The sequence below is a fragment of the Mus musculus genome, chromosome 5 (genome assembly GCF_000001635.26).
Source record: "Mus musculus strain C57BL/6J chromosome 5, GRCm38.p6 C57BL/6J".
In the NCBI taxonomy this organism is placed as follows: Eukaryota; Metazoa; Chordata; class Mammalia; order Rodentia; family Muridae; genus Mus; species Mus musculus.
In genome coordinates, this window is record NC_000071.6 from 121,815,420 (window position 1) to 121,839,597 (window position 24,178).

Consider the following 24,178-nt stretch of genomic DNA (forward strand, 5'->3'; position numbering starts at 1 on the left):
GCCAGGCTGCCCGAAAGGGAGGCAGGCAAGTGGGATGGGTGTGTGGATGCAGAGATCATGGTTGTAATACTGGAAACCTTTTTAATTGACATACAGCAATTTGTACATTGTAGCAAAATTTGCATTATTCAAGAATAAGTTACTCATACAGTACATAAAACGAAGATTTGCCAAATACCTTCTGCTGTAATGATAGAAGATGAGATTCCCTGTTTCTGTGGTGACAATGCTGCTTATTCCGGCCACACACTGGCCATTAGATGTGTCTTCACTAGGAGGCAGTGGGTGACAGTTTATCACTTGGTGTTTGCACCAAGGTAATATTAAACAAGAGACTGAGCCCTCAGGGAAGGGGTGAAGCCTTACTTTAAGAAACTTAGGTAAAGATAGTGTTGTGTGGCCCGAGATTGTAATGATCCCTATTCCTTTCTCCTACACCATCCAGAAATGATCAGAGGCAGAAGATTTATACAGATAAAGCCATATGGATTGCTGGTAAAGTCAAGGCAGGTTAGTTGACCCAACTCTTTGGTGCTGGTGACTTTTAGTTTGTAGTTGAGTACTCAGGAGAAGGAAGCAAGGGTACGGGGACTGTCGAGCCAGTGGTGGCCAGTAAAGACTGCTGGGGTGGGAACGGTGCCTGGTGCCAACACACTGGGAGGGCATCTGGCCTGGAGCTTCGCAAACCTGCCCGTCCCCTTCAGCCAACTGGACCTACTCTAGCAGAAAGGAAAGGTGTTGGCTTAGTGTTGTCACTCTGTCCCACAGTCACGAGAATACCTTTTTGCCTTATGTTTTCTGTTATCTTAGACACTTCTTGAAAGGAAGCTGTCCACAGTGGGGGTGGAGGTGCTGGTTTACAGCGTCGGGCAAGTCTCTCTTCTGAAGGCCCAGGGGAAACAAGTGCCCCAAGTTTGAAGTTAGTTTAGCTTCTGCCAGGTGAAGGGATACAGCTGTGCACCCATCCTATGTAGATTAGAGGCGAATCTGGACCACTGGTTGGATATTGCTTATATCTTTGGTTCATACCTTCTATGCAGTGAAGGAAAGCAAGTTACCTTAAAGATGGAACACGAATCTGCACCTGTGTTGGACCCACCTCGGTCCGTGAACACAATGGGGAGTGTTCAAGAGGAGGTGCAGCTGCTTCCCTCCCCAAAGCCCACACCCCTGCAGAGTACAGAGTAACCAGAGGAGGAGGTCAGTACTGCTGGCTTCAGCAGGGCAGCGGAATGTTTGCCCTGGAACATGTCTAGGAGTTAAGTTGTGGTTCTCTAAAGCCACTGCTGCTGCAAGCACTACCCACTCCCTGTGATCCTGTCCCTTAGGAACAATCACAGTATTGGCACTGTCTGGATGGAGAGATTGTATGGATGGGGACCCTGCTGCCACCTGGGACAGAGCTTCTACACAACACAGTGCCAGCTCCTTTTTTGGCTCACAGAGGAGCCAACCTCAGGGGTAGAGGGTATAAAGATGACCTCAAGCCCTTCGCCCACCTGTACCTCCCAGCCTCTGTAAAGCTGCTGTAACCCAGAGTCCTTTTTGTTAATGCATAAGGCACTGGAGTGGAATGTCCCTTGCCACCCTCCTCTCTGCAAGCTGCCTGGTTTTCCCTGAAAGGGTGACACACTTCATTCTCTACATTAGGGAGGACAGTGGCTACCCCACAGCAGGCAACTGTCCTGAGGGAGCAGACAAGGACACTAGCATGCTAGCTTGGCTCAGGGTAAGCGAACCAGGGGTGCTTCGCTGCCCCCGACTTCAGAGTGACAGGGGGGTCCTAGTAGGGCAGTGCAGTGAATAAGCTTTAATATTAAATGGAAACCTGAATCCTTTAAAACAAAACAAAAAAAAGTACTCTGAGGTAAAATGTTTAAATCAATTTTGATCTTTAAGCTTGTCCCTCTGGCAGAGCTTCTGTCGTAAAGCTAAGAGTAGGAGCAGGATCATGAAGCATCCATCGCCTGTGGCATGGAACCCATGAGGACTTGCCACAGATCTGAAGCTACAGGGAAGGACACCATGTGAGAATCCAGGGACTGTTAGTGTTTTGTGCTTCCCGATGACCCTGCCTGGTAAGAAGTCTGTCATCAGCTCTGTCAGTTTCCACTGCCAGCTCTGGGCCTGTAGCCCCACCTCCTTTTGGGTTGGGGACTAGGCCTAGGGTACCAGCTAGTGGCACCTGTGCACAAGAACTACATCTGTAAACAGTGGGAGAAAGCCGGGGGCTAGCTCTGGCTGACAGGAAGCCTGTGACAGCCTTGTGTGTGTTGGAAGCGGGGCACATCTGAGCTGGGGAAGGCTGACAGCAGCCTATAGTTCTCTGGAGGGGAGGAAAATGGTTCCATTCACACGTCTGCCTCTCTGCACAGCTGTGAGAGAGGGGTGTACTGGTTGTCAATGGCCCGAAGGTGGCCCCGTGAAGAGGAGTCCATGTCATAGTCCGAGTCCCGGGCACTGCTCACAGACTCGAGCTCCAGCTGCCGCAGACTGTTGGCCAGTTCCTCAGGAGAAGGCACCAGGTGGAAGATCTGCTCAGGTGGTGTCACTTGGCCAGGGAGAGCCTCTGCACCATGGCTGGGGGGACAGCCAACAGAGCTGAGGTGGGGATGACCCAGCTCCGAATCCCAGTGAGGAAGGGAAAAAGGGAAGAGGACGGTGTTGGAGGAACCTGGAGAGATGGCATGGATGTGGATGAGTCTTAAAACCGAAAAAAGCGCACCAGAAAAGCAGCTTTGGGCATGTGTGTACTTGCGGTGACACCACCCTTGACAACAACTTTGTGGTTCCTACCTGGTGCCTGAGAGAGGACTACCACATAGCCAGAGAGTCGGACGTCACAAGCTGCTCCACATTCCAGTGGGATAGGAGAACGCTGGAAGTGGCGGAGCATATCTACCACCGAGGGGAAGTGCAGGTGTTGCACCCGGCACTGTCCACGCTCTGTGAGCACCAGGCGTAAGTGCTATGGAAAGGGGTAAAGATCAGCCTGCTGCCCAGGCTGCATTTGCCCCACCCTGGTCCACCAGTTCCTGCCCCTACCTTGGCTCTGCCCTGTAAGTTGAATGTGAGTACATACTCTCCTCTCCGGGACTCACTCTGCCGCACCAGGAACACGCCGTGGGCATCAGGGCCCTGGAGCTGGACCAGCTGTGCAGCCCTCACCCTGGAGATGGGGCCGTGGAACCAGGGGTAGCAGGATAGGAAGTGATCTGTTTTCTGGCAGGCTGGGTCCAGCAACACCCCAGGTGAAGCACCTGGCGGAAAGATGGTGGTGGTGACCCGCAGGGGGGCCACATGTCCAAGGACACCCAGAGACCAAGGACCTGGCACATACCTTGGTCCAGGGAGTCAGTGCTTCCCCTTGGGGATCTAGCTGGGCCAGGCTCTGCCGCTAAGGAAAGAGGTAACTCGGTGTCCGGGTGCTCCAGCCTGTAGGGGAAGAGCTGGGTAAGAAGGGAACCAGCAGGGATTATCAAAGGGAACCAAGGATGAGTGGGCAGGGACAATCCTCACCCAAGGCCTGTGCTTGCCCTGAGCTCTGCCAGCCATGAGTTCAGCTGCTGTTCATCTCCCACCTCAAAGATGATGTCTGTCTGGTCCTGCACCTGCAAAAAGGAGGCGTGCAGCTCTGCATCTGAGGAGAGAACAGAGCTCCCAAGGAGCCACAGCCTTGGCACTCACCTTCAACACAAAGGTGTAGAGGTTGTCAGGCATCTCCAGGCGTGTACATGGTCGGACCTCCCGGATGCTGGAACAGGCCTCTTGGAGCTTGGGCTTTGAGCTCTAGGAGAGGGCAAGAGGGTTGGTCATTCAAGGCTGCTCCCACCCTTCAGGCCTCTCAGGTTGTCTGTAGTTTCTCCAGAGGAAGGAGGCACAGAGCATCCTTCTCTTGCAACAACTTCCCACCTGAGGGAACAGTTCTCGGCAAGCTGCAAGAACCCTATATGTCATGGCTTGGAGAGGCCAGCTTTCTGGGTTTGGCTGGTCCCACAAATGCCAGTTCTCGGGCTCAGAGTTCTAGGAGGGAGGCCACCCCTTCCCTGACCTCTGGTCCTTTATTTCCTTGTGACAAGATTGTTCTTGCTGGCTGAGAGGGCTGAGGACCAGCTTCAGCAGAGACTGAGAGATAAGTAACTGGGAGAGCCAGAGAAGTAGGAAGGACAGGACTTGACAGGCCTTTTCCCCTCTGTCCCAGGTTAGAGACTACCAGGTGTTCCACCAAGCACTTCAGAGCCCGGCTTTAGCTCGGCTTTTTGCAGGAGTGTCCAGGACATTTGTGGTTTCCTCAGTATAAGCAGACTGGCGCCAACTACTACGTTCTATACTACCCACTTCCGGACCAAGTCAGATATCTTGACTTTCTAATTCCTTTTGCTTTGCCCTGCCCTCTCTGTGGTGCAGGGTACAGTTCTGCCCTTATTCTACAGGCCCAGGCTGGGCTTTTGACTCTCCAGACTTTAACTTGGATAGATGATGTGGGTCTGATTGGTGGAATTAAAGGCCTGAGATGTTTCTGGGGTGGTGGTCAGTTCTATGTGAGCCATGACACTGCAGTTGCCTGACTCCTATAGCCCCAGCACAGTGATACATAACAAAGAAGTCAGGAGTCCTGCCACCAGCCACTACACCTCCAGCCTGCTGGGAAATGGGGCTGACATTAAAGCCATGACTGCCTCTTGGGTCCTTGTACTGATTTCTAGTCACTCTTAAAGCCACATGGTTTCATGTGTCAAAGGAATGAAAAAACCTGCTTTACACTGAGTAGTATCTTCAACAGCCTGTTGAAGATATTTCATTAGGGTACCTTCCTCTTCATAGGGCTCTGAAGACACCTGGCCCAGGGAAGCCACACCCGCCAGAGAAAGAACCTGTGGCTGCCTTGAATTCCTCAGCAGACCACAAGCTTCCACTGGAAGCCTGAGGAACCATGATAATGGCCGTATGCCAGGACTATGCCTAGTGAACCCTCCCCCAGGCTGAAGCAGCTTCCATTCTAGAGCCCAGGGCCACTACCATCCATCATCACCCTCTGACCTAAGGACAAGGAATAGGGCTTACAGATGTAGGAAGAGAGCTGAGGTCTTAGGGTAACTAAGTCCTGGCATGTGTGACTGGATAATATGAAGCCTTTTTCAGAACAAAAACACAGATAACCCTGCTTTGTTCCAAAATAGATTCCAGTCAGATTATAGGGTTACAGAGAGACATTTGGGAGCTAACCAGACTATCTGAAGACAAGTCTGGCAGTGGACTGTTGAAGCTATACTATTCTTCCAGACTCTGTTCTTTCCCATTGTGGACCTTATCTTAGGCTATCAGAGGAAGTTACAAATTCCATGCTCGTGGCACCTGACTGCCAGGCCCGGGCTGACTCCGCTGGCCCTCTTTACTCAAGGTTCCCTATGGGTCAAAAAGACTTGGTACAAAGGCCTCTTGGGAAGTGCTCTGTCCCAGCACAGCAGCCCTGGCTGAGCACATCATGACCCTAACTGCATGCTCAGAGGCAGTGAGCACACCAGTCAGTAGCTGTAGCTAGGACATCCTCAGCACTGGGACACAGGCTGCCCAACAGAATGCTTCCAAGAGATGGGGTTTGCAGGCTAATCAAAGTGGCTAAGAAGTCTCAGGAAAGATAGTGCATAACTGAGGAGAAAGAGCTAGTAGGACCAAGGAGCAGAAAGAAAAGTTCCCGAGCAAACCCTCAGCATCATGTAAGGCTCTGTGTGTGTCAGATGGAAGCCCTGTTAAGAGCCCCAAGTAGGCACCCTTCACAGGCATAAGGGAGCCGCAGAACACTGCCTGTCAGGGCGAGATAGATGTTGGGGTCCTCAGAGGAAACCTTTATGGGGTGAGAATCGAGGCTGGAACGGAAGTGACACTGTTGAGCCCTGGAGGCAGGTAGCACTGATGATCAGCTGTGGCAGAGATCTGTGGCCTTATGCCAGGGAGCTCAGATCAGAGGGAAAAGTTCCTTGCCTCATGACAGGACCAAGACCCATGGCATGAGGCAGATCAGCAAGACAGACAACACAAGCTAAGATGGAGCTTGGTTGGTAGAGTAAATTGCCTCACTAGCATAAAGGCCTAATTTAGGCCCCAGCACAAAAAAAAAAAAAAAAAAAAACCAGATATGGCACAGATTTCAGTAGGATCAGAAGTTCAGGTTATCCTTGACTACATCGTGACCTTAAGGTAAAGAGAAACAAGTCATGGCCTACTGAGACCTAAAGTACAAGAGCAGCTGGGGGTGTGGCTCCGTGACAGACTGCCCAGCATGCATCATAAGGCCCGAGCTCCAATGAAATGACCAAGAAACAACGGGAACAGAATCCATCCACAGGCCAGGAGCAGACTGCCCACATGGAACAGACAGACTGCTGAGAGGTGCACGCCTCTCAAGTGAGATCTAAAATTAGTTGTGCAATTGTGTAAATACACTAAGGCCAATGTAGTTAAGGCAAATGTTATGGTATAGGATAAAGAGCAGCTGAGTGTGGTGGCACACACCTTTTAATCCCAGCACTCAGGAGGTAGAGGCAGGTGGATCTGTGTTTGAGGCCAGCCTGGTTTATTTTACAAAGTTAAGTTCTAGGACAATCGGCTCCACAGAAAAACCTCCCTTTAAAAAAAAGAAAAGAAAAATGGTCAGGCATACTCATATCCAAAAGGGACTGGGCTGGAGAAATAGACAGTTAAGCAGTTTAGAGCCCTTCATGCTATTCCATAATACCCAACTCCACTTCCCACACCAGAGGATCCAATACCCTCCTCTGACCTCTACAGGCACCAGAGCACACACATGTACAGAAACATAAAACCTTGAGCTGAAATTAAGCTGAGGCAAAATAGTTACAAATTCCAGGCTAAGTTGAGAATACATAGTGTATTCAAGATAGCTGATAGTGCTGGTGCCCCTGGATGCAAGATACAGCAGAGTTGAAGTCAGTGCATAGAGCCCAATCCTCCCTCAGGCCCGAACAGCTGCAGGCAATAAGGAGATACAAAGGGACAAGTCACGAGGCCACCTGGGTGTGCTTTTGTGGGAATATCACGGTGTTGTAATTTTGCAGCTCCTCAAAATGTTAAGCATAGATTGAACAACTTACTAAGATACATTGCACAGATGTTCAATGCATTATTCACTATAACTCTCCAAGTGGAAACAACCTGATTTCCACTTAGTCATAAATTAGGAAAGAAAATAATGGTAAGTCTATACAAGGGACTATTATCTGGCCATTAAAAGGAACAAGATAATAGATGTGACTTGGGAGCCTCCTAAAGGACATACGACAGATATACAAAGGCCATGTCCAGCCTGAGTCCTTTTGAAACAAGCTAATGTCCTAGGAGGGGGTGGTGGCCACACCTTTCTGGACTAGTGAACTTATTCATGGTAGAGACATCATCTTCCAGTGGACCCTGGAGTTGGGGATAGGAGCCAGCCCAATTACTGCCCTCTTAGGAGCGCTACCCAAGGAGACTGATGATGCAGTGCTCAGTGCTGAATTAACTGCACTAGGGAGACAGCCCAAGGGTCTGCACTGGGCACAGGGTGCTGGGTCAGAACATATCTGTCTGCCATACTGACACTGTGATGCACTGTTCTCTGCATCCAGGGACAGTAAGTGTTGGGGAGTTAGACAATCCTTACCAGTGTCCTAGGTGGTGGCAGCAGTCTCAGGCCATTTGGCCCCTTTCAGATAACTGCCTAGGAACAGGAATTTTCCTGTGCCTGTGTTGGGGCCAGAGTCGGGTGGCTGGTCTCCCCCTGCAGGGTCTCTCTTCACTCATCCCAACCTTGGCCATGGGCAAGACAGAAGGGAGGGCTGGACGCCTGCTTGCCCACAGGGCTGTGCTGGAGCGCTTGGTTTCCTTTTCCACTCACAAAGCAGTGGGCAGGGGTTTCCCCAGCATGGCCATGGAGCTACTAACAGGGGCAGGAAGGCACCTGGGAGACACAGTCCTAAAGCCTGGAGCCTTCCATGCAGGGAGTCTCATTTCTGCCCCGGGAGTGTGCCAGAGGGCTCTGTCTAATGAGAAACAGGTTCACAAGCTCACGTTCTCAGCCCACGAACACAAGCCAAGATATAAGCTCAGACCTGCGCCTCCCCAGTGCCCTTAGCCAGGACCCCAACACTGAACCCACAGCCCTGACTTCGTGATGCTGGCAGACATGTTCTACTCTGGACTTACAGAATGAGCTGAAAGAGGCCTGAGAGTCACCAGCTGCCAGCAGTGTTGGCACAGCTTGAGCGGTGACCACCAGTTTTCAACAGAACCCACTCTGGGAGCAGGACTTGGGCTGCATATAACAGGCCCATTGGGAGCCCTGACACTTCTTTTTCCCTCTCTTCCCCTTCCAGTCCCATAAGCACAGAGCAAGCCCCTTACTTGTTCACAGCTCAGAAAGGCATAGGCATCTACCTCTGTGGCCTAAGGTGGGTGGGCCTGTCAAGCATGGTGACACCATGTGTGGCTTCTGCAGGCTGGGCTTGTTTTACAAACTGGGGGCAGTGGGGAGGGGACTTAAACACAACCCCAACCCTAATGACCTCTGCCCTGTGCTCACACAAGACCCCATTTCTGCCTCCTCCACCTCTAGGCTGTGTGGCCTTGGACCAGTCTTCTCTGAGAGTTGACTTCATGATAGGCCCCTCAATGGGGCCGAGTCAACCATAGTGCTTGTCACAGGAAAGCAATGAAAAGGATAGGCACTACACCAGGGACAGCAGCTCAAAAGGCCCAAGGGGAGACCTGCTTTTGAGGGTCAAGTGTCGTTCCCATGCCTCAGTGGGGGTGGGGCTATGGGACCACAGAGCCTGGAACCAGGCTTCCTGCCTCCCCGCCACCTCCTCCCCAGCCCAGAGGAAACCGCCAGGCCAGCAGTGGCCAGCCCTTTCTTTCTGCTTCCTCTTTCCCACACAGTGGGGAAGAAGGGAGGCCAGGTCCCTGCATGTCCCAGGCTCCTCAGGCCTCTTGGCCTCCCTGTCCTTGTGCCCAGCAAGTACACGGCCCTCCTGCCCATCACCACCCCAGCTTCTGCAACACCTCAGGCCACAGAGCCACACAAGGGGCCACTGGCAGGCACTAGGATGGCCTGCACCCAGTTCCCTTCCTGCTGCACTCTACACTCGGACCCTCACTCCCAGCACCAGCTGTGAGACCTTTGTCCCTCAGCAGCAGCTCCTGCAAGGCCTGACCCAGGCATACTCCAGAGTCACTCCTGTTCCTGACACCCCATAAAGCCACAAAGAGTGGTGACACTAGGCCTTCAGGATCACCAAAGGGAGTTAAGCCTGGCCTGACTTGCTGTTCCAAGGGGCTGTGGGAGACACCAGGCCTGAAAACCACTCCTGCCAACTGGGCCAAGCAGTAGGGACCAGCAGCCCAAAGCGTCTGGTCCCCTAGGAAGTGCAGAAGCTGGGGCTATCCTATAGTACCTCAGCTGGGGCATGCATTGAAACAAGGCCGTCTTCAGCCCCAGCATCTACAGCATCCCTGGTCACTGCCCTGGGGAGAACCTCACTGAAGCTACTCCTCTGTCAAGTCTCAAGACATTTTACTTATTTTTTTGAGATGGGCTTATTTTGTATCCTAGGCTAAACTTGGACACACAGTCCTCCTGCCTCAGCTTCCAGAGCGCTGGGTTAATCGGGGCGGGGTTGGGAGGGACATCCATCATACCTAGCCTTATGTCTTTTTTTTTAAACGTTCTTGAGGTAGCAACTTATGTACCCCAGGCTGGGTCCCAATGTTGAAATGTAGCCAAGGCTAACCTTGAACTGATGCTATCACTGCCCAGCTGTGGTTTCTCAGGTTGTGCCACCATACCCAGTTTAGACCTCAGAATTGTTTCCTCTCCAGGGTTTCTTTTGAATAAGCATGAAGGTGTCCGCTTGCCCCCTGTGCATGTCTGGATCACAGTGTTAAGTCCTCAGCATGGCCTCCACCCAACCCAGGCGGCCAGCTTTCATGGCTCTCCCTTCAAATATGTGTCACAACTCCTACCTTGGGGCCTTTGGCCCGCTGTCCCCTGCTGCCAGTCAGTGGGTTCCTCTTCAAACTCACAAATGACCAAGTGTGGTAGCACCGGCCTATAACCCCAGCACTCAGGCTGGAGCAGGAAGATTACCTTCAGTTGAAGGCTAACCTGAGCTACATAGTGATCTCTACATCCACCAAGGCTACTGAGGAAGACCCTGGGGTTGGGGGGTAGGGGGAGGAAAAGAAAGAGAATGAAACTTGCAGTTTAGACAGCACTGTTGTCACAAACTAGAGCACTGGCCAGCAGGACAGATGGTGTCCAGAAGCAGAAGCACAGTCCCTGCCTAACAGGAAAGACAGTCTGTCCAGCTTACAGCCAAGTATCCATAGGCACAGCGTGGTGGCCTTGCCTCAATCCAACTCAGCCTAGATGCCCATGAAGGGTACAAGGAAGTTCCAGAAGAAAAAACAGCGCCCACAAAGCCTGTGGTGGGCTAACATTTCTTAAATAGAATACAGAAAGCCCGGAAATGGGGAGCTTGTCCAGTGTGGTGACCAATGCCTATACTCCAGCCAATCAGGATGCTGAGGCAGGAGAGCCAAGAATTGAAGGCCAACCTCGCTACACAGGGAGATACTTTCTCAAAAAATTAATAAGGGCTGTCAAGATGGTTCAGCAGCTACCTGAGTTCCATTCCTTAAGACCCAGGTGGAAGCTGGGCAGTGGTGGCACACGCCTTTAATCCCAGTACTCGGGAGGCAGAGGCAAGTGGATTTCCGAGTTCGAGGCCAGCCTGGTCTACAGAGTGAGTTCCAGGACAGCCAGGGATACACAGAGAATCCCTGCCTCGGAAAAAAAACCAACAACAAAACAACAAAAGACTCAGGTGAAGGAAGGAGAGCACTGACCTCTGACCTTGGCACACCTTCCATCCCTGCTAAAAGCTAAATTACATCGAGTGAATCACCATAAAAGATGGGAGCCTGAGTTGTTAAGAAAGCAGTTCACACTGTGTGGTGTGACATCTGCAATACAAGAACGCCTGCATCACACACAAGCTCTGGGAAGCCCTTAGAAAAGGCAGTGGAGGGGCTGAGGAGATGGATCAGCTGACAATGCATGACCCACAAACATGAGGACCCCAGGAACTCAGGGCACTGAGAGGAGACAGGCAAGCAGACCCTCTGGGGCTCACTGAGCAGGCAGGCTAGCTGAATTGATGAGCTCCAGGTTCAAAGAGCTTGTCCTAAAAAATAAGGTAGAGAGCAAAGGGGAAACCCCCAAGGTTGTCTCCTGGCCTTCACATACATGCACCCCCAAACACAGACACACAAAGGGAAGGATGGGGCGGGCTGGGGATACAACAGGCTGGGGATACACAGAGAAGAAATCACAGGTGGCAAGAGAACAGGCGGCACTAAGCTCCTGGGACGAGCACATGCCCACTGGGACTGACCAGGGGCAAGAATGGGTTAGGCTATGGAAGCAGGGATCTCTCTGCCACCACCACTGAGGACACCAGCTGGCACAGCCACTTGGGAAAAGTCATGGTGTCACCAGGAAAATCACTTCTAGGAATACACCCAAGAGAAACGAAAGCACATGCCCTACAGAGACCCATGTGTGAATGTCACTGTGACATTACTCAGAAAAGTCCCAAGAAAGCCAAGAACAGGAGCGTAGATGCTCATGGCGCCAGTGCTTGGGAGGCCAATGAAGCAAGTCCCTATCCATGGGGAAGAAGGCATTGAAGTGGAAACCACCGAACCACCCAGCAACAGGTATCAGTAAAACAGCGGGCGGGCCAGTGCTGGTGCTGAAGAGCACACCAAACAAGATGAACTCACAGGACTGCAGAGAGGGCTTGGCAGTTAGAGCATCTACTGCCTTGGAAGAGAACCTGAGTTCCATTCCCATCACCCATACCACCTATAACTCCACCTATATCAGGGTACTGGATGGATCCCTTTGGCCTCTGAGCTGCACTTACACATGCTCACATATATGCATACATAACATAAACACAATTAAAAGTAAACACATAGGGACTGAGGATGTAAGCTGGTGACTAGAGTCCTGCTAACCATGCACAATGCCCCAGGTTCAATACCTAGCACCACAAAAGTTGGCCTGGTGGGACATGCTTATAATCCCAGTAGCCAGGAGGTAGACATGTTCAAACCTCAGGTCAGCCTCTACATAGCTAGTTCAAGAGCAGGCTAGGCAACATGCTATCTCAAAAACAAAACCATATATCCAACCTGGAGAGAAAAGGCAGAGAGTGGGGAAATGTGTGTGCTTCTGGGTCACTTGAAGGTACACACTGAAACTCAGAGCACCCCCATTTAGCAGTAACTGGCAAGGAAGATGTCTTATAAGACCTTTGCCACCCTAGCACACCCAACTGCCTTTCTGCTGCAACAGTGCCAGCTGCATGTTCCTGGGGCTTACTCCTTCCACAGCTCCCAGCCCGTAATGTGTGCTTAGCACACAGTAGGTAGTTATCTGGCCTGTGATCATTGCAAAGCATATGCCTGAATATTACTAGTAGTGCCTCGGGGTTGGGCTCACATCACTGTTACTCTACAGCCAAGCTGTTACACAAAATGGGACCACAGAGAAAAGATGAAATGACAGCAGGCAGCCAGGCTTCACACATCCACACAGGAGGGATGGATGCCAGCTGCAAGCTGAAGCACTGAGACCCTAGGCCTCATTTGCCAGCAAGAAGCAAAAGAAAAGAAACTGCAGAGTCGGCATACCAGGTATGCCACTCAGCCTTCATGGACTTCCTGAAAGCTCCAATGTCCACGTTAGGTATATCTGGACTTTCAAAGACTTTGAACCAATATGCTCCAACCCATCAACAGCACAAACAGTCCTTCAACTCTCCGGGGTCGCAGACTCACTGTCCTGGCAGAGTCGGGCCCACAGGGTACCTATTGAAGCTGTGGGCACGCTGTAGCACCACACTCTCCAGGTGCTCACCTTGGGCGGATCGAAGAGCTGCAGAAAGTGGCTGTGGCCCGGACCTGGAGACCGAAGCACCAGGCGACCCCGCTGCCAGCGTGCGCCGCTGTCCATTGCTGCCTCGTCCGCCAGGCTATAGCGCAATACGACCTCCTTGAGCGCCTCAGTGGGCGGCTCTCGCAGGCCCCAGGGTAGCAACTTGCGGGCCGGGCCCGGCCTGCTGGCTGCGGTGGTGTCGATGTCATTGGTGTCACTGGTAGCCCCGGGCAGCTCCCCTGCCGAGCGGCGGCGGAAGAGCTGGCGCAGGCCGCGGCGCAGGTGCTGCAGGGCACAGGCGGGCCGCGGGCCCAGGTCCTCGGAGCTGCGTGCCTTGGGCAGCGCGGGGCGGGGCGGAGCAGTGGCGCGGTAGTCGTGACCCGGCGGTCCTGCGAGGCTCTCGCGCACCTCCCGGCAGAAGTGGCGCTGGAAGAGCTCCGCGAACTGCAGCGACACCAGGTCCGCGCGCGGCGGCTGTGGGTGCGCGCGCGCAAACAACCAGTACTGGCGGGCCAGCTCCCGGGCCGCCGCTGCTGCGTGCTGCTCGCAGAAGTCGCTCCAGCCGCGTGGGGATGCCGGCGAGGCGGGTGCGGAGGATGTGCGGGACGGCTGCACGGTGGGCTCGTTCATGGTGGAGAGCGAGGCGGGGCGGCCGGGCTGTAAGACAAGTCAGAAAGCAATGAGCCCAGAGAACATCCCCGCCCCAGCGACCACCCGGGAACACCCAGCACGTGGAAGCCAGCAAGCAAGCGGGCCTGCAGCTCCCACGTGGTGGATACAGTGGCTAGATGAGATCTACCAGAGAGGCGCTACCTCCTTCAAGGGGGCTCAGCTGTGCACCACTCAGAGCCATGCTTGGCGTTTTCAATAATTTTCCATCTAGTCTCTTCAGGCTTCAGTTGACCATATGAAGTGAAATTTCGGATGAAGGGAACTCCCTACTGGGAAACAGGCTGTTCACAGCATATCCAAGTGAAAACTGACAGGATAGCCAGGGCTGCTTTGTAAAGACTAAAACACAGGCTCTCCACCGCCCATGCTAGGTGTTCTAAAGCAGTACAGCTGCTTCTGTGGGGGACAGTCTCACAAGAGGAATTTTAGACTCATTTCCCACAATTAAAAGGTTTTAACGTTGCCGAGCGTGGTAGCGCACGCCTTTAATCTCAGCACTTGGGAAGCAGAGGCAGGCGGATTTCTGAGTTCGAGGCCAGCCTGCTCTACAAAGTGAGGACAGCCAGAACTACACAGAAAAACCCTGTCTTGGAGAAAAAAAAAAAAAGGTTTTAATGTAAACACTTGCTCATAGGCCCAGAGCCACAGCTCCCTGCTGTTGGTGACAACCCCAACCAGCAGATAAAGCTGGGGACGCAAGGACCCTGGTTCGTCCCCTAGTAGGAGTCTGGGGCTATCTACCACCTCTTCCAGGGAGCTCCAGGCTCGAACCCACCCTCCACCCTGTAGGAACTATTTACTCTGCACACAAACCAAGGCTCGCGTGTTTCTCCAGCTAGTTTTTACAGGTATGCGACCACATTTGTTAAGGGAACACCTAATGGTGAACAAGAAAAGCCTGAAGGGCAGACCCATGCTGAAATGGAAGACTGTGAAGGCAGATTTGGGGTTGGGGGGATGACTGAAGCAGAGGAGTACTACTTAGCTCTAGAAAGCATGGTCAGAGCATGGACTCTGAAGCCCACTCTCAGCAGCTAGGTCATCCTGAGTGACCTCCCATGGTTCTCCACCTCAGTTTCCATGCCAGAGGAACTAACTCACCCTGCCCACTTCCAAGTGCTACAAAGAAAGACTCAATTACGAATGGCTTAAAATCTGGGGAAGTAGCCGGGCGTGGTGGCGCACGCCTTTAATCCCAGCACTCAGGAGGCAGAGGCAGGTGGATTTCTGAGTTTGAGGCCAGCCTGGTCTACAAAGTGAGTTCCAGGACAGCCAGGGCTATAGAGAAACCCTGTCTCAAAAAACCAAAAAAAAAAAAAAAAAATCTGGGGAAGTTCAATGTGACTGGCTACTGTCCTCATAGAGAAAATGTTGGGAGTGTGGGGACAGTCACACAGATGAAAAGCAGCCTGTAGTGACCAGACTCTACACAGGGATGTAAACACCTCTAAGCTTGATGGAGAACTCCAGGAGACACACATGCAAGTCAGTCAGGATGTCTGTGTTGTCTGGTCAGGATAAGCACTGAGCAACCTGTGTACAAGACCCACCTCCATCTACTCAGGCACTCCCCACAATATCCTGAGGGCCTACTGTGTACCATGCACTGTAGTGCGCCCAGGGGATACACGGTGAACAGGTGAGATATTTAAAATCTTAGCTAGTGCGGTGGCCTGTGATCCCAGGACTGGAAAGATCCAGAGTTCAAGATCAACCTTGGCTACAAAGAGTTCAAGGCCACCCTGGGCTGTGTGAGACCTGTCAAACAAACAAACAAGCCTTGTCCCCCAACCCAGAGCTCAACGCAAAGAGGACCAGGCACTGGCCATGTGGCACCTCAGTTTCCCACTCATTAAATATTTGTCAGGAGCTAGAAGTGGACTCTCTCTGCTGTTCCTGCCCTACAAGTCACTTTTCCCTCCGTGGTCTGTGCTCTGTAAGACCCAAAACAGACAAAGAAGGGTGACCAGCACCTGACAGGACACTTCAACTCTAATGCAAAGGCCTGTCAACTCACTGGGAGGCACTCTGTACTCTGTCAGTACTTTGCATACCATGCCACAAAGCTATAAGGTTCATAGCACATAGTAGGTCCTTAGCACGTAGCAGGTCCTTAGTACACAGCAGCAAAAGCCAGGAGTAAGAACGAAATAGACTAAACCTAACCAGGCCCATCTCATTCTGTCCCCCTCCCCATGGAGAGCACCTACTCCCTGGGAGATTCCCAGCCTTGGTCAGTGCCATATCGCCATACACCAGGCTTTGGCACAGGAGAGCCAGGCGCAGCCTTCATAGCCTGGCTGACCCACAGCTGAGTGCACACATAACTTCAGCCCCATTGTAGACTGCGAGGGCCACTGGACTGTCTTCTTGTATCACTCATCACCCCTAAGAGGAGCACAGTCCTGAAGTGCTGTGAGGATTTGTCAGTGGCCATCTCCATCAGACCCAGAGCACACCTGCTCTCCTGCCACAGCAGGGCCTCTAAGACACATACAAAAACTTAAGTCTTACCATGTAGCCCAAACTGGACTTGGGTGTACCCTGTCCTCCTGCAGGCCTGGCATGAATAAGGAATATTTTTTCTCTTTAGGATGACCTCCTTCTGCCTCCAGCTCCTGAGTGCTGGGTTTACAGGCATGTACTAGGTTCCTATGGTGCTAGGAATGGACCCCAGATTTCCCACATGCTAAAGAAAGCACCCTCCCAACTAAGCTTCACCAGTCTAAGAACAACCGCCTGTATACAATGCCTAATGACCAACATCATCCACTAGCCACCATCTTGCCTAGCCTACCTTCTTCTGGGCACCCTGTGCTCTGTCCACACATCCCCCTTCACCTGGAACATGTGCCTAGTCACTCTGTATGCCAGGCCCGGCTGTGTGCTCACTCTAATGGCCCTCACGTGGCACCCACCACTCCTGCAAAGGTGAACTTCAGGCATCACAGAACCCCTATGGTGTGGGAATGAAACCACAGGGTACCAGGAACAGCACTCACAGAGGCACTCGGAAGTGCCCAGATGCACCCCCAGGAACTAACTTGCTCCCTACACCCTACAGAGCTTACAGCCCAGAGCCAGCAATGTGAAGGACTGCTTCAGCCCTGTTCACAGCCCAAACCCTCCACCTGTTTAGAAACAGTTGTAACCTACCAACAAAGCACATTAAAATGGCTCCCAGAATGGGAAGTAGCTGGGTGTCCAGTCCTTAAGGCCAAGTCAAAGATAGGGAAACGAAGCATGGGAGGTGGGCTTACTCAAGGCCCGGCCACCATCTAGAGGGGATGGATCCCAACCAGCCTGCTCACAAGCACCAACTCCAATCAGCCACAGTGCCCTATCCATCTTCACCTTTCTGAGGTGCACCTGCCACCCCCAAGGCGCACTCAGACCAAGTACCCCAGATACCTTGGCAACAGGGCAAGGCAGTCTGGCACTCCAGTTTCAGGTCACATGCCAGCCACTCCAACTCCAACATGGGACTCTAGGAACATCCCTGGAAGGAAGAGAGCACCCTTAAGACCTACCCCAGGAGCCTTAGGGACTGCCTCCATCCAACTCTGCCCAGGGGCAGCAGGGGCAGCAGGGCAGGCTTTGATAACCCCAGTGGCACTAAGAGCTGTGGTAGGTTGGCATAGGCTGGAGAAGAGAGTGGCTGTGCGGTTTGTCGCTGACACTTAACACAATGGAGGTGAGTCAAGCCACCCAGCAAGGCCCAAGCCTCCGGAGGGACCCAATTCTGGGTGAGGCAGCAGTGTGGGGAGCAGGGCTATGGAACACAGGGCATCCCCGGGTGAGGTGGCCCCAGGCTGGATGGCCAGGGAAGCTAGGCAGCATAAAGCTGGTCCCCTCCAGTGACTGACAACACTTTCCACTGCTAGAGGATAAAGCGCAGCTGCTGAGCTTGCAATAACCCAGGGACAGAGCAGAGAAGCCCTAGGAAGGAAGGAAGGAAGGAAGGGAGGGAGGGAGGGAGGGAGGGAGGGAGGGAGGGAGGGAGGGAGGGAGGGAGGGAGGAGCCCTAGGAACTTCACATTCAGCTTGTGATAGGCTCTGTGTCAGTGTGATTACAGGCACAGCTCTCCTCACCCACAGAAGGTACAGTCTCATCTGCCCACCTGGGTTTAGCCTCAGGGGCTTCTCCTGATCTCCCCCCCACTCCCCTGGTAGGAGCCACAGTGACAAAAAGAGCTGGGCCCTGGGTAGCTTGTTCCCCAAACCCCAAGTAATGCATGGCAAACATGCAGAGCAGCTAGCTCCCCATAGTCAGCAAGGTGGGCAGCATCCCTGAACACCCCCATCGCCCCATTCGGCTTGCCACAGGCAACCTGGACAGGCAGTGCCAGAATAGGGAGTATCAGCTAGCTTTCTCTGCCCTCCCTCCCAGGTGCACCACCACCACCACCACACACACACACACACACACACCCTGACATTCCAGACAGCCATCACTCTAAGTAGGCTCCAGGAGGTGGGGTAAGCAGGGGAACAGCCCCCAAGATTGGTGCACCCTCACAAAACCAGACAGGACTTCCTTTACGGGCCCCAGGGTTGACAGTGGCAGAAGTGATGGCAGCTGTACCTCACTGCCAGGGAAAGCCTTGCCTGACTTCTCCAGAACTGCCCGGGCCTTGAGGAAGACAACAATGACAGCCTCCGCCCTTATGTGCCCCTCCCCTCCTAGGGACTCTGGAGATGCCACCAGTGTGTGTCTGAAAGGCAATTCTACCTTCTGAGTCTAGAAGCTACACTGAGCCCCCACTCCCAAGTCTGGCCCCCCCACCCCCCTGTCAGCTGCCGTGAGTCAGCCCTACAAGCAGGGCACAGACTTCCTCCCTCCAGGCCTCCCTGGAGACCAAGCTGCACCCCCCCCAGCAGCTAGGGGGGGCACATCCGGACAGGCCCCAAGGGGCTCCAGGACTGGCTCACAAGGAAGCCAGGGGGCTGGCCCCCCTGCCGACCCTTGACAGGGTTGTGTGGGAGGAAAAATCTTTCAGCCATCTGCTCAGCTGCTGGGGTTTCCGGCTGGCCAGGGCGGGGCAGGCCATCAGGTCCCTTAGGGACTTGTCTCTTGTCCCAATGAGAATGGTACTGGGCTGGAGAGCTCAATGCAGGAGGTGGGGGCGGGGGCGTCACTGAGATCCCTAGATCACTGACCAAGAGACACAGGTTGTCCAGATCATGGGGCGCAAGCAGGTGGTGTCTAACAGTGCCCAAGGGCATGCAACCAGGCCTGAGGTGTACCCGGTCCCTGAAGGACCTCAAGCCCCCGGAAGCTGGAAGCTGGGGTGCAAGGCTCCTGGGTCCAACTAGGTATGACTCAGCTAGTGACCCCCACTGAGTCATTTCCCCTAAGCGGTGTGCCAGCCTCAGTTTCCTCGGGGAGGGTGGGTGGCCGGGAACAGGCCTGGCAGGAAGGAGCAGCCCCTCCAGAAACTCCAGATGGAAGCTGCTTCCTGCTCTGCCCAACCAGAGATGCTCAACACCCAAGGGGCCCTGGGGACCGTTTTCCCAGGAAACCTGGCAATTAAGGGCCAGCCACTCCTGGATTAATAGCAATGGATTAATAGCAATAGCTTAAATTTATTGAGCACTAACATGCCAATACTGCATGCCTCTCCCCGACTCTGTCCTTCAGCACCTCCACTTCAGACTTCCAAGAACACCTGTAACTCTGAGACAGCACAACCCAAGCCTAAGATCTCAGAGTCAGGCCAGTTACTGCCTACCTGCTTCAAATGTCTTCTCCTTGTTGGGCTCCTACATAGTGCACAACCACCTAGAGAGGCACAAGACTTGGCTGACACTGGGCAGGTCCCAAGAGATGTCAGGTAACTTGCCCAGGGCCTCACCCCTGAAGCTAGCAGAGTCTGGATTAGTCTCCACACAAGTGCTGCTCCAGGGAGAAATGAGGACTTGAAAGGAAAGACCTCTCGTTTTAGTTTTAACAGTACTATCTGTCCCATCTCCTCGTGCCAGCAGTTAAAACCCTTCCCGCTCTTGATGACTTTTTCATTGCCTCACAGAAGTGCCCACCCAAAGAGTCACAGCAATGGGACATTCAGCAGCTGACTAGCCTCACAATGTGGGCTGGACCCCCAGAGACCTGCTCTGGAAAGGGTGTGATACAGGCCCAGGCAGCCGGAAGGGGCTCCCAAGCACCTTCAGCTCTATCGCAGAAGTGGGAGAAACCAGATGGTGGCCCAACTAGCCTAGACAGCCTGAGGCACACAAGCTGATGGCACAGCCCAGCTACTCAAAGGAAAGGACCGTCACTTCTCTAAGAACATTTTGAACGATGAGGACCAGGCACTGGGTGACATTTGGTGCCAGAGAGTCAGGAAGGAAGAGGAGCAGCAAATGACCTCAACAAAACAGATAACACCCTTGTCATGACTGCCTGCCCTCCTGATCAAGCCATCCTGTGCTCTGGTGGCCCTCACAAGTTAGGTGTCAACTGAGGGAACCCAGGCCAGGAAGGGGTTTGTCATCTGACCCTGCCCAGGGTCCTTCAGAGTTCCCTGCCCACAGACTCGGGAAACCCCAGAGCAGCTATGCTCAGGAGAGAGCCGAGGACGGTCCCAGGGCCAGGGTCAATAAAACTGGACAGTCTGAAAACCAACGGCCTGTAACTGAGGTCTTCTCCCAACGGCCTGTAACTGAGCCCTTCTCCCAGCCGGACGCAGGTGCCTTCCACACAGCATTCATTAAAACTCCACCTCATTGTAACTGCACCACAAATCTCTTCTCACTCACTGAACAGCGGGGAAACTGAGGTCGCGACCCTCATCTTGGAGAGCAGAGGAGAAAGAACACAAGTTCTGCCTCTAGGACCCTCGGTTTCCTCTCTTGTCACTGCCCAGCCCTTGAGATCCCCAAACCACAGCTGCTGCCGCTGCTGCGGGCCAGCCCCTTCCCAGCTGACCACCCATTGGGACTGCACAAGTTCCAGAATGTATTCACCCCTCCTGGCTCAGATGGCGTTTCCTCCCAGAGGAGGCCTGGGGAACAAGGTTCAGAAAGTGTCCTAAGAGCATAAAACTCTTATAACCTCAACTTCCCCCAGCGGGCCCTGGCCTGTCATGGCCTGTCCCACCCCCTTCCCCCATCTCTGGCTGATTTCACCTTTAGGACTCCGCATATCATCCTTGGTTGATCACCGGGGCACTAGTGACACACGTGTCCCCCCCTCCCACCCTCACCGCCAGCACACCCCCCCCCCCGGCAGGGGCCCAAGCACGCTGTGTGCCGGGACAGCTCTCGGTTCCTCCCGCGGCGCCCCGCCAGGCTCCTCTCCGGAGGCCCCAGCTGAAAGCACTGACCTCCGCGCCCACATCACTGCGGTCTGGGATTGGGGAAGAGAAACAGAATGAGGAAACGCCAGAAAACAGAAGCGGGACCCGGGGACGGCCGCCCGGCCCAGTTCCTCCAACACGCTCGGCGGGCCGCGCTTACCGCGCAAGCTGCGGGTCGGGGCCCGGCCGGCCCATGGCGTCGCACGGCCTCTCGGCGCTCAGGCAGGAAACCCCGGCTCGGAAAACGGCCAGCGCCTCATTTCCGCCGCCAGCTCCTGACAGCAGCCGGGGGACGCGGCCTCGGGCCGTCCCCAGGACGCTGCTGCTGCTGCCGCCGCCGATGTGGACCCCGTGTGGCCCGTGACAGTCTGGGCTGGAGAGCGGCCAGGCGGAGGCGACGGCCCGAGCCCATGCCGCCCCACGCCGTTATGTAAAGAGGAACCAGCCGCGAGCCGCGCGCGGCGGCGGAGGGCGGCCTGGGGGCGTGGCCACAGAGAGCCACGCCCCGGGGCCGCCTGCGGAGGCCGGGGGCGGAGCCTATCCCGGCCCCGCCCTCCTCTCGCGCCTCCGCCCGCTGCCCGGTGGGAGGTAGCATAGCGACAAGCTCCGCCCCCATAAGGCGCGCTCTCTGCACCCAAGTTGCGTCGCGCCCCCTAAAGAAGGGAAAAAAAATAATAATAAAATAAAGAATCTCGAAGGGGAGGAGCGTGCTCGGTCCCGCCCCTCTCGCGCTGGCCAGTCACCGCGTGCCTCGGCAAGGCGGGGCCCCTAGAAGGGGTGGGGCGGGGCTAGGCGCGCGATGGGCGTGGCTGCCCCGACCTTCGGGACCTCCTAGGGGCGCGCCCCTGCGGACTCCCTCCAAGCCCAACCTTATCTGAGCTTGCCCGGCCGGGTCTAGCAACTGCGACCGCGGTTTTCATCACCTCCAGGGGAAGGGGCCAGCCCCACCCTGGCCCCACTATCCATGACTCCGCCGAGCCGTCCTGCCTCCGCGGCGCCATCCATTTGAAGTCCGCTCCCCTCCTAAGGTCCTCGGAGTCCCGGAACGGGCCGAGTAGGCTGTTCTCTACCTGGCCGCCCGGCCGCATTCTCTAGCTTGATGAAACTTTCTCCAAGAGCTCCTTCGCATCCCAGGCAGCCGAGCCCTTTGAACGTCCACGCCTGCGCGCCCCTTAGCCCTTTACCTTTTCTCTATCGCCACATTGGCTAACAGTGGGGTGCCCCTGTTCTGAAGTGGAGTCACTCACTGCACGCCAGTCTTCCCCGCGACTCTACGGAGGGAGGGGAAAGAGGAATGCCTGTCCCCTCCCCCTCCCCCAACAGGAAGCAGGCCGCCCACGCCCCCAGCTTGGAGGGGCCACTGCAAGCCTTCCCAGACGACAGGCTCCCACGAGCCGCTGGCTCCCTGGAGCCTTCCCCTTGCTGCGTGGGACCAAATATTTGACCCCCTCCAACTCAGTTTTTTCATCTATGAAATGGAAATAACACGTGTCTCCAGCCCACTCAGGGACTGGAAGAAGTGAGTTGCTCACATTAGAGCAGCCTAACCAACCGGGCTGAATTCAGTCCCCGGGCCTGCTGTTGGAGCCCGAAGAAGGGACTCCCCCGTAGGTGGGGATTTCCACTACAATCGGACGGCAGCAAGCTGGAGCCTGGTAGCAAAATGGCTTGGAAGAAGCCCCCACCCACCCACCCCCAAAAAACGAGCCAAGGCAATGTCTTAGGCACTATAAGGTGTTTGTGGACATCAGTTAGTGATTCCCTCGTGGGGGCGCCACTCTGGTTGGGAGACAGCATCGGTGACAGCTCCGTTGTGGAGTTGTCTTTGGGACACAGGAAGAGAAATCTTTGAGTAATATTTAAGCTGCGATCTCCCACATGATGAGGGGGGAAGGCAATCCCAGTCAATGCAGCGCCAAATGCAGAGGCTCTAAAGTGCCTTGTTAGAAAAGTAGCAATGGCCCCACCTACAACGAAGGAACACGTGCTATTTTAGAGGTCTAGGTGCAGAGTCAGGTTTGGTTTGTTTTTTGTTTGTTTTTCTCAGGGAAGGGAGGGTCCTTCCTGAGGGCACTGGGGAGCTATGAAGAATCGCGAGAAAGAGCAGGCCCAGATGAGCTCTGCCACAGAGGCTGGTGTAGGTGTCCCCATTCGGGGACGCAGCACCTAAGGAGGGCTGCGGTGGAGACTAGCTTGGTTAGCCCGTAGCACGCTCCCTACGACACCTGGGGCGACTGCCGGGTACCTGCAGCCTCGCCGGGGCCAGGAGGCGCGCGCGCGCGGAGCATCAGGTATTGGCAGTCCTTGCCAAATGGTGGCTGCAATCTGCCAGCCGCAAGCACTTTCCCTCTCGTAGCCGACTGCAGCTCTGCTGAGTTAAATGGAGACTTGTGGTTCTTCCTCTTTTTAATCACAGGCCAGCCCTGCCTGCCAGATTTCTCCGAGGCCCAAACCCGTTTCCTTCCTCGCGCTCAGTTTCTTCTCGCCCCGGCGGGGCCCGCCCCAGTCCGGGTTCCCTGAAAGCCCTGCGACGTCAGAGCCTTCTGTTTATTTGTGTTTCTCATTCCGAGGGCAAAGGACTCTGAGGCGGGACCCTGCGGTGACAGCAGCGACGACCCCGGGGTTCTGCGCCCCTGGGGACCTGACTCCACCCAGCAGGGCTAGGGGGTTGGGGGGTGGGGAGGACGCCGGTTCCCACGGCTGGCGGGGACTGCCGGAAGCAGTCTGTCCACTTCCAGGGGCCGGGCCACCCGCCCTTCCTTCCTGCTGAGGGCAGCGGCACCCCAGGTCCACCTGCAAGGACCCAGGTGGCCAGGTCAGAAGTACAACCAAGCCTAATCTAGCAGGTTCTATAAATCAACAAGGTCAGGGTCAAAATATCAGCCAGGTGCACTGGACGACTGGAGGCTGAGACACTTAGCAGCGGAGACAGGAGGTGAGCCTTGGCTACCTAATGAGTTGCAAACCTGCCCGAGCTACATGAGACGCTGTCTCAAATCAAACCAACTGAACAGTACCAATGAAAGCTAACCAGAGCCAAGAGTATTAGTAAGTCAATGATCCAAGCAACAAACATTAACCAGATATGACCAGGGCCGTGGCAGGATAGGTAAAGTGCTTGGTGTGCAGGCCTAAGGACCTGACTTCGAGGCCCAACACCCATGTAAAACCCAGGCAGGGCCAGTGGGGCTTGTGGGTCAGCCAATCT

At 54.5% G+C, this 24,178-nt stretch overlaps 1 protein-coding gene, 1 long non-coding RNA gene and 1 other non-coding gene across 10 annotated transcripts; 1 reads left to right on the plus strand and 2 right to left on the minus strand.

Moving 5' to 3' along the window:
* Positions 1 to 61: 61 nt before the first annotated feature.
* Positions 62 to 22,226, minus strand: Sh2b3 (SH2B adaptor protein 3). 8 transcript variants are annotated; one of them, XM_006530171.4, is made up of 9 exons: positions 22,155 to 22,226; positions 17,084 to 17,171; positions 12,983 to 13,657; positions 3,688 to 3,789; positions 3,520 to 3,611; positions 3,341 to 3,435; positions 3,046 to 3,260; positions 2,797 to 2,968; positions 62 to 2,674 (listed from the first exon to the last, which is right to left on the minus strand). In XM_006530171.4, the coding sequence occupies exons 3-9, from the start codon at positions 13,628 to 13,630 to the stop codon at positions 2,352 to 2,354; spliced, it is 1,647 nt and encodes a 548-aa protein (XP_006530234.1). In that variant the 5' UTR covers positions 13,631 to 13,657; positions 17,084 to 17,171; positions 22,155 to 22,226; the 3' UTR covers positions 62 to 2,351. The 8 variants fall into 8 exon arrangements, with proteins under 8 accessions (XP_006530234.1, NP_001293056.1, XP_006530235.1 ...); NM_001306127.1 differs by lacking the exon at positions 22,155 to 22,226 and adding an exon at positions 21,131 to 21,440; XM_006530172.1 differs by lacking the exon at positions 22,155 to 22,226 and adding an exon at positions 20,801 to 20,840.
* Mir7031 (microRNA 7031) lies at positions 3,790 to 3,854 on the minus strand. The gene has a single exon (NR_105998.1). It is a non-coding gene; the product is annotated as a microRNA 7031 (primary transcript).
* A 515-nt stretch (positions 22,227 to 22,741) lies between the features above and the next one.
* Positions 22,742 to 23,841, plus strand: Gm32422. Its single transcript, XR_387683.2, has 2 exons — positions 22,742 to 23,261; positions 23,387 to 23,841. It is a non-coding gene; the product is annotated as a predicted gene, 32422 (long non-coding RNA).
* Positions 23,842 to 24,178: the final 337 nt, after the last annotated feature.

What these genes read in the sequence shown, in the direction of transcription:
- Sh2b3 (XM_006530171.4), bottom strand. Translation starts at nt 13,630, where the DNA reads ATGAACGAGCCCACCGTGCAGCCGTCCCGCACATCCTCCGCACCCGCC. An exon ending in AGCTCTTCGATCCGCCCAAG is followed by an intron (nt 3,790 to 12,982) that starts GTGAGCACCTGG and finishes GCCCTCTCCTAG; the next exon opens with AGCTCAAAGCCCAAGCTCCA. An exon ending in ACTTACAGGGCAGAGCCAAG is followed by an intron (nt 2,969 to 3,045) that starts GTAGGGGCAGGA and finishes CCCTTTCCATAG; the next exon opens with CACTTACGCCTGGTGCTCAC.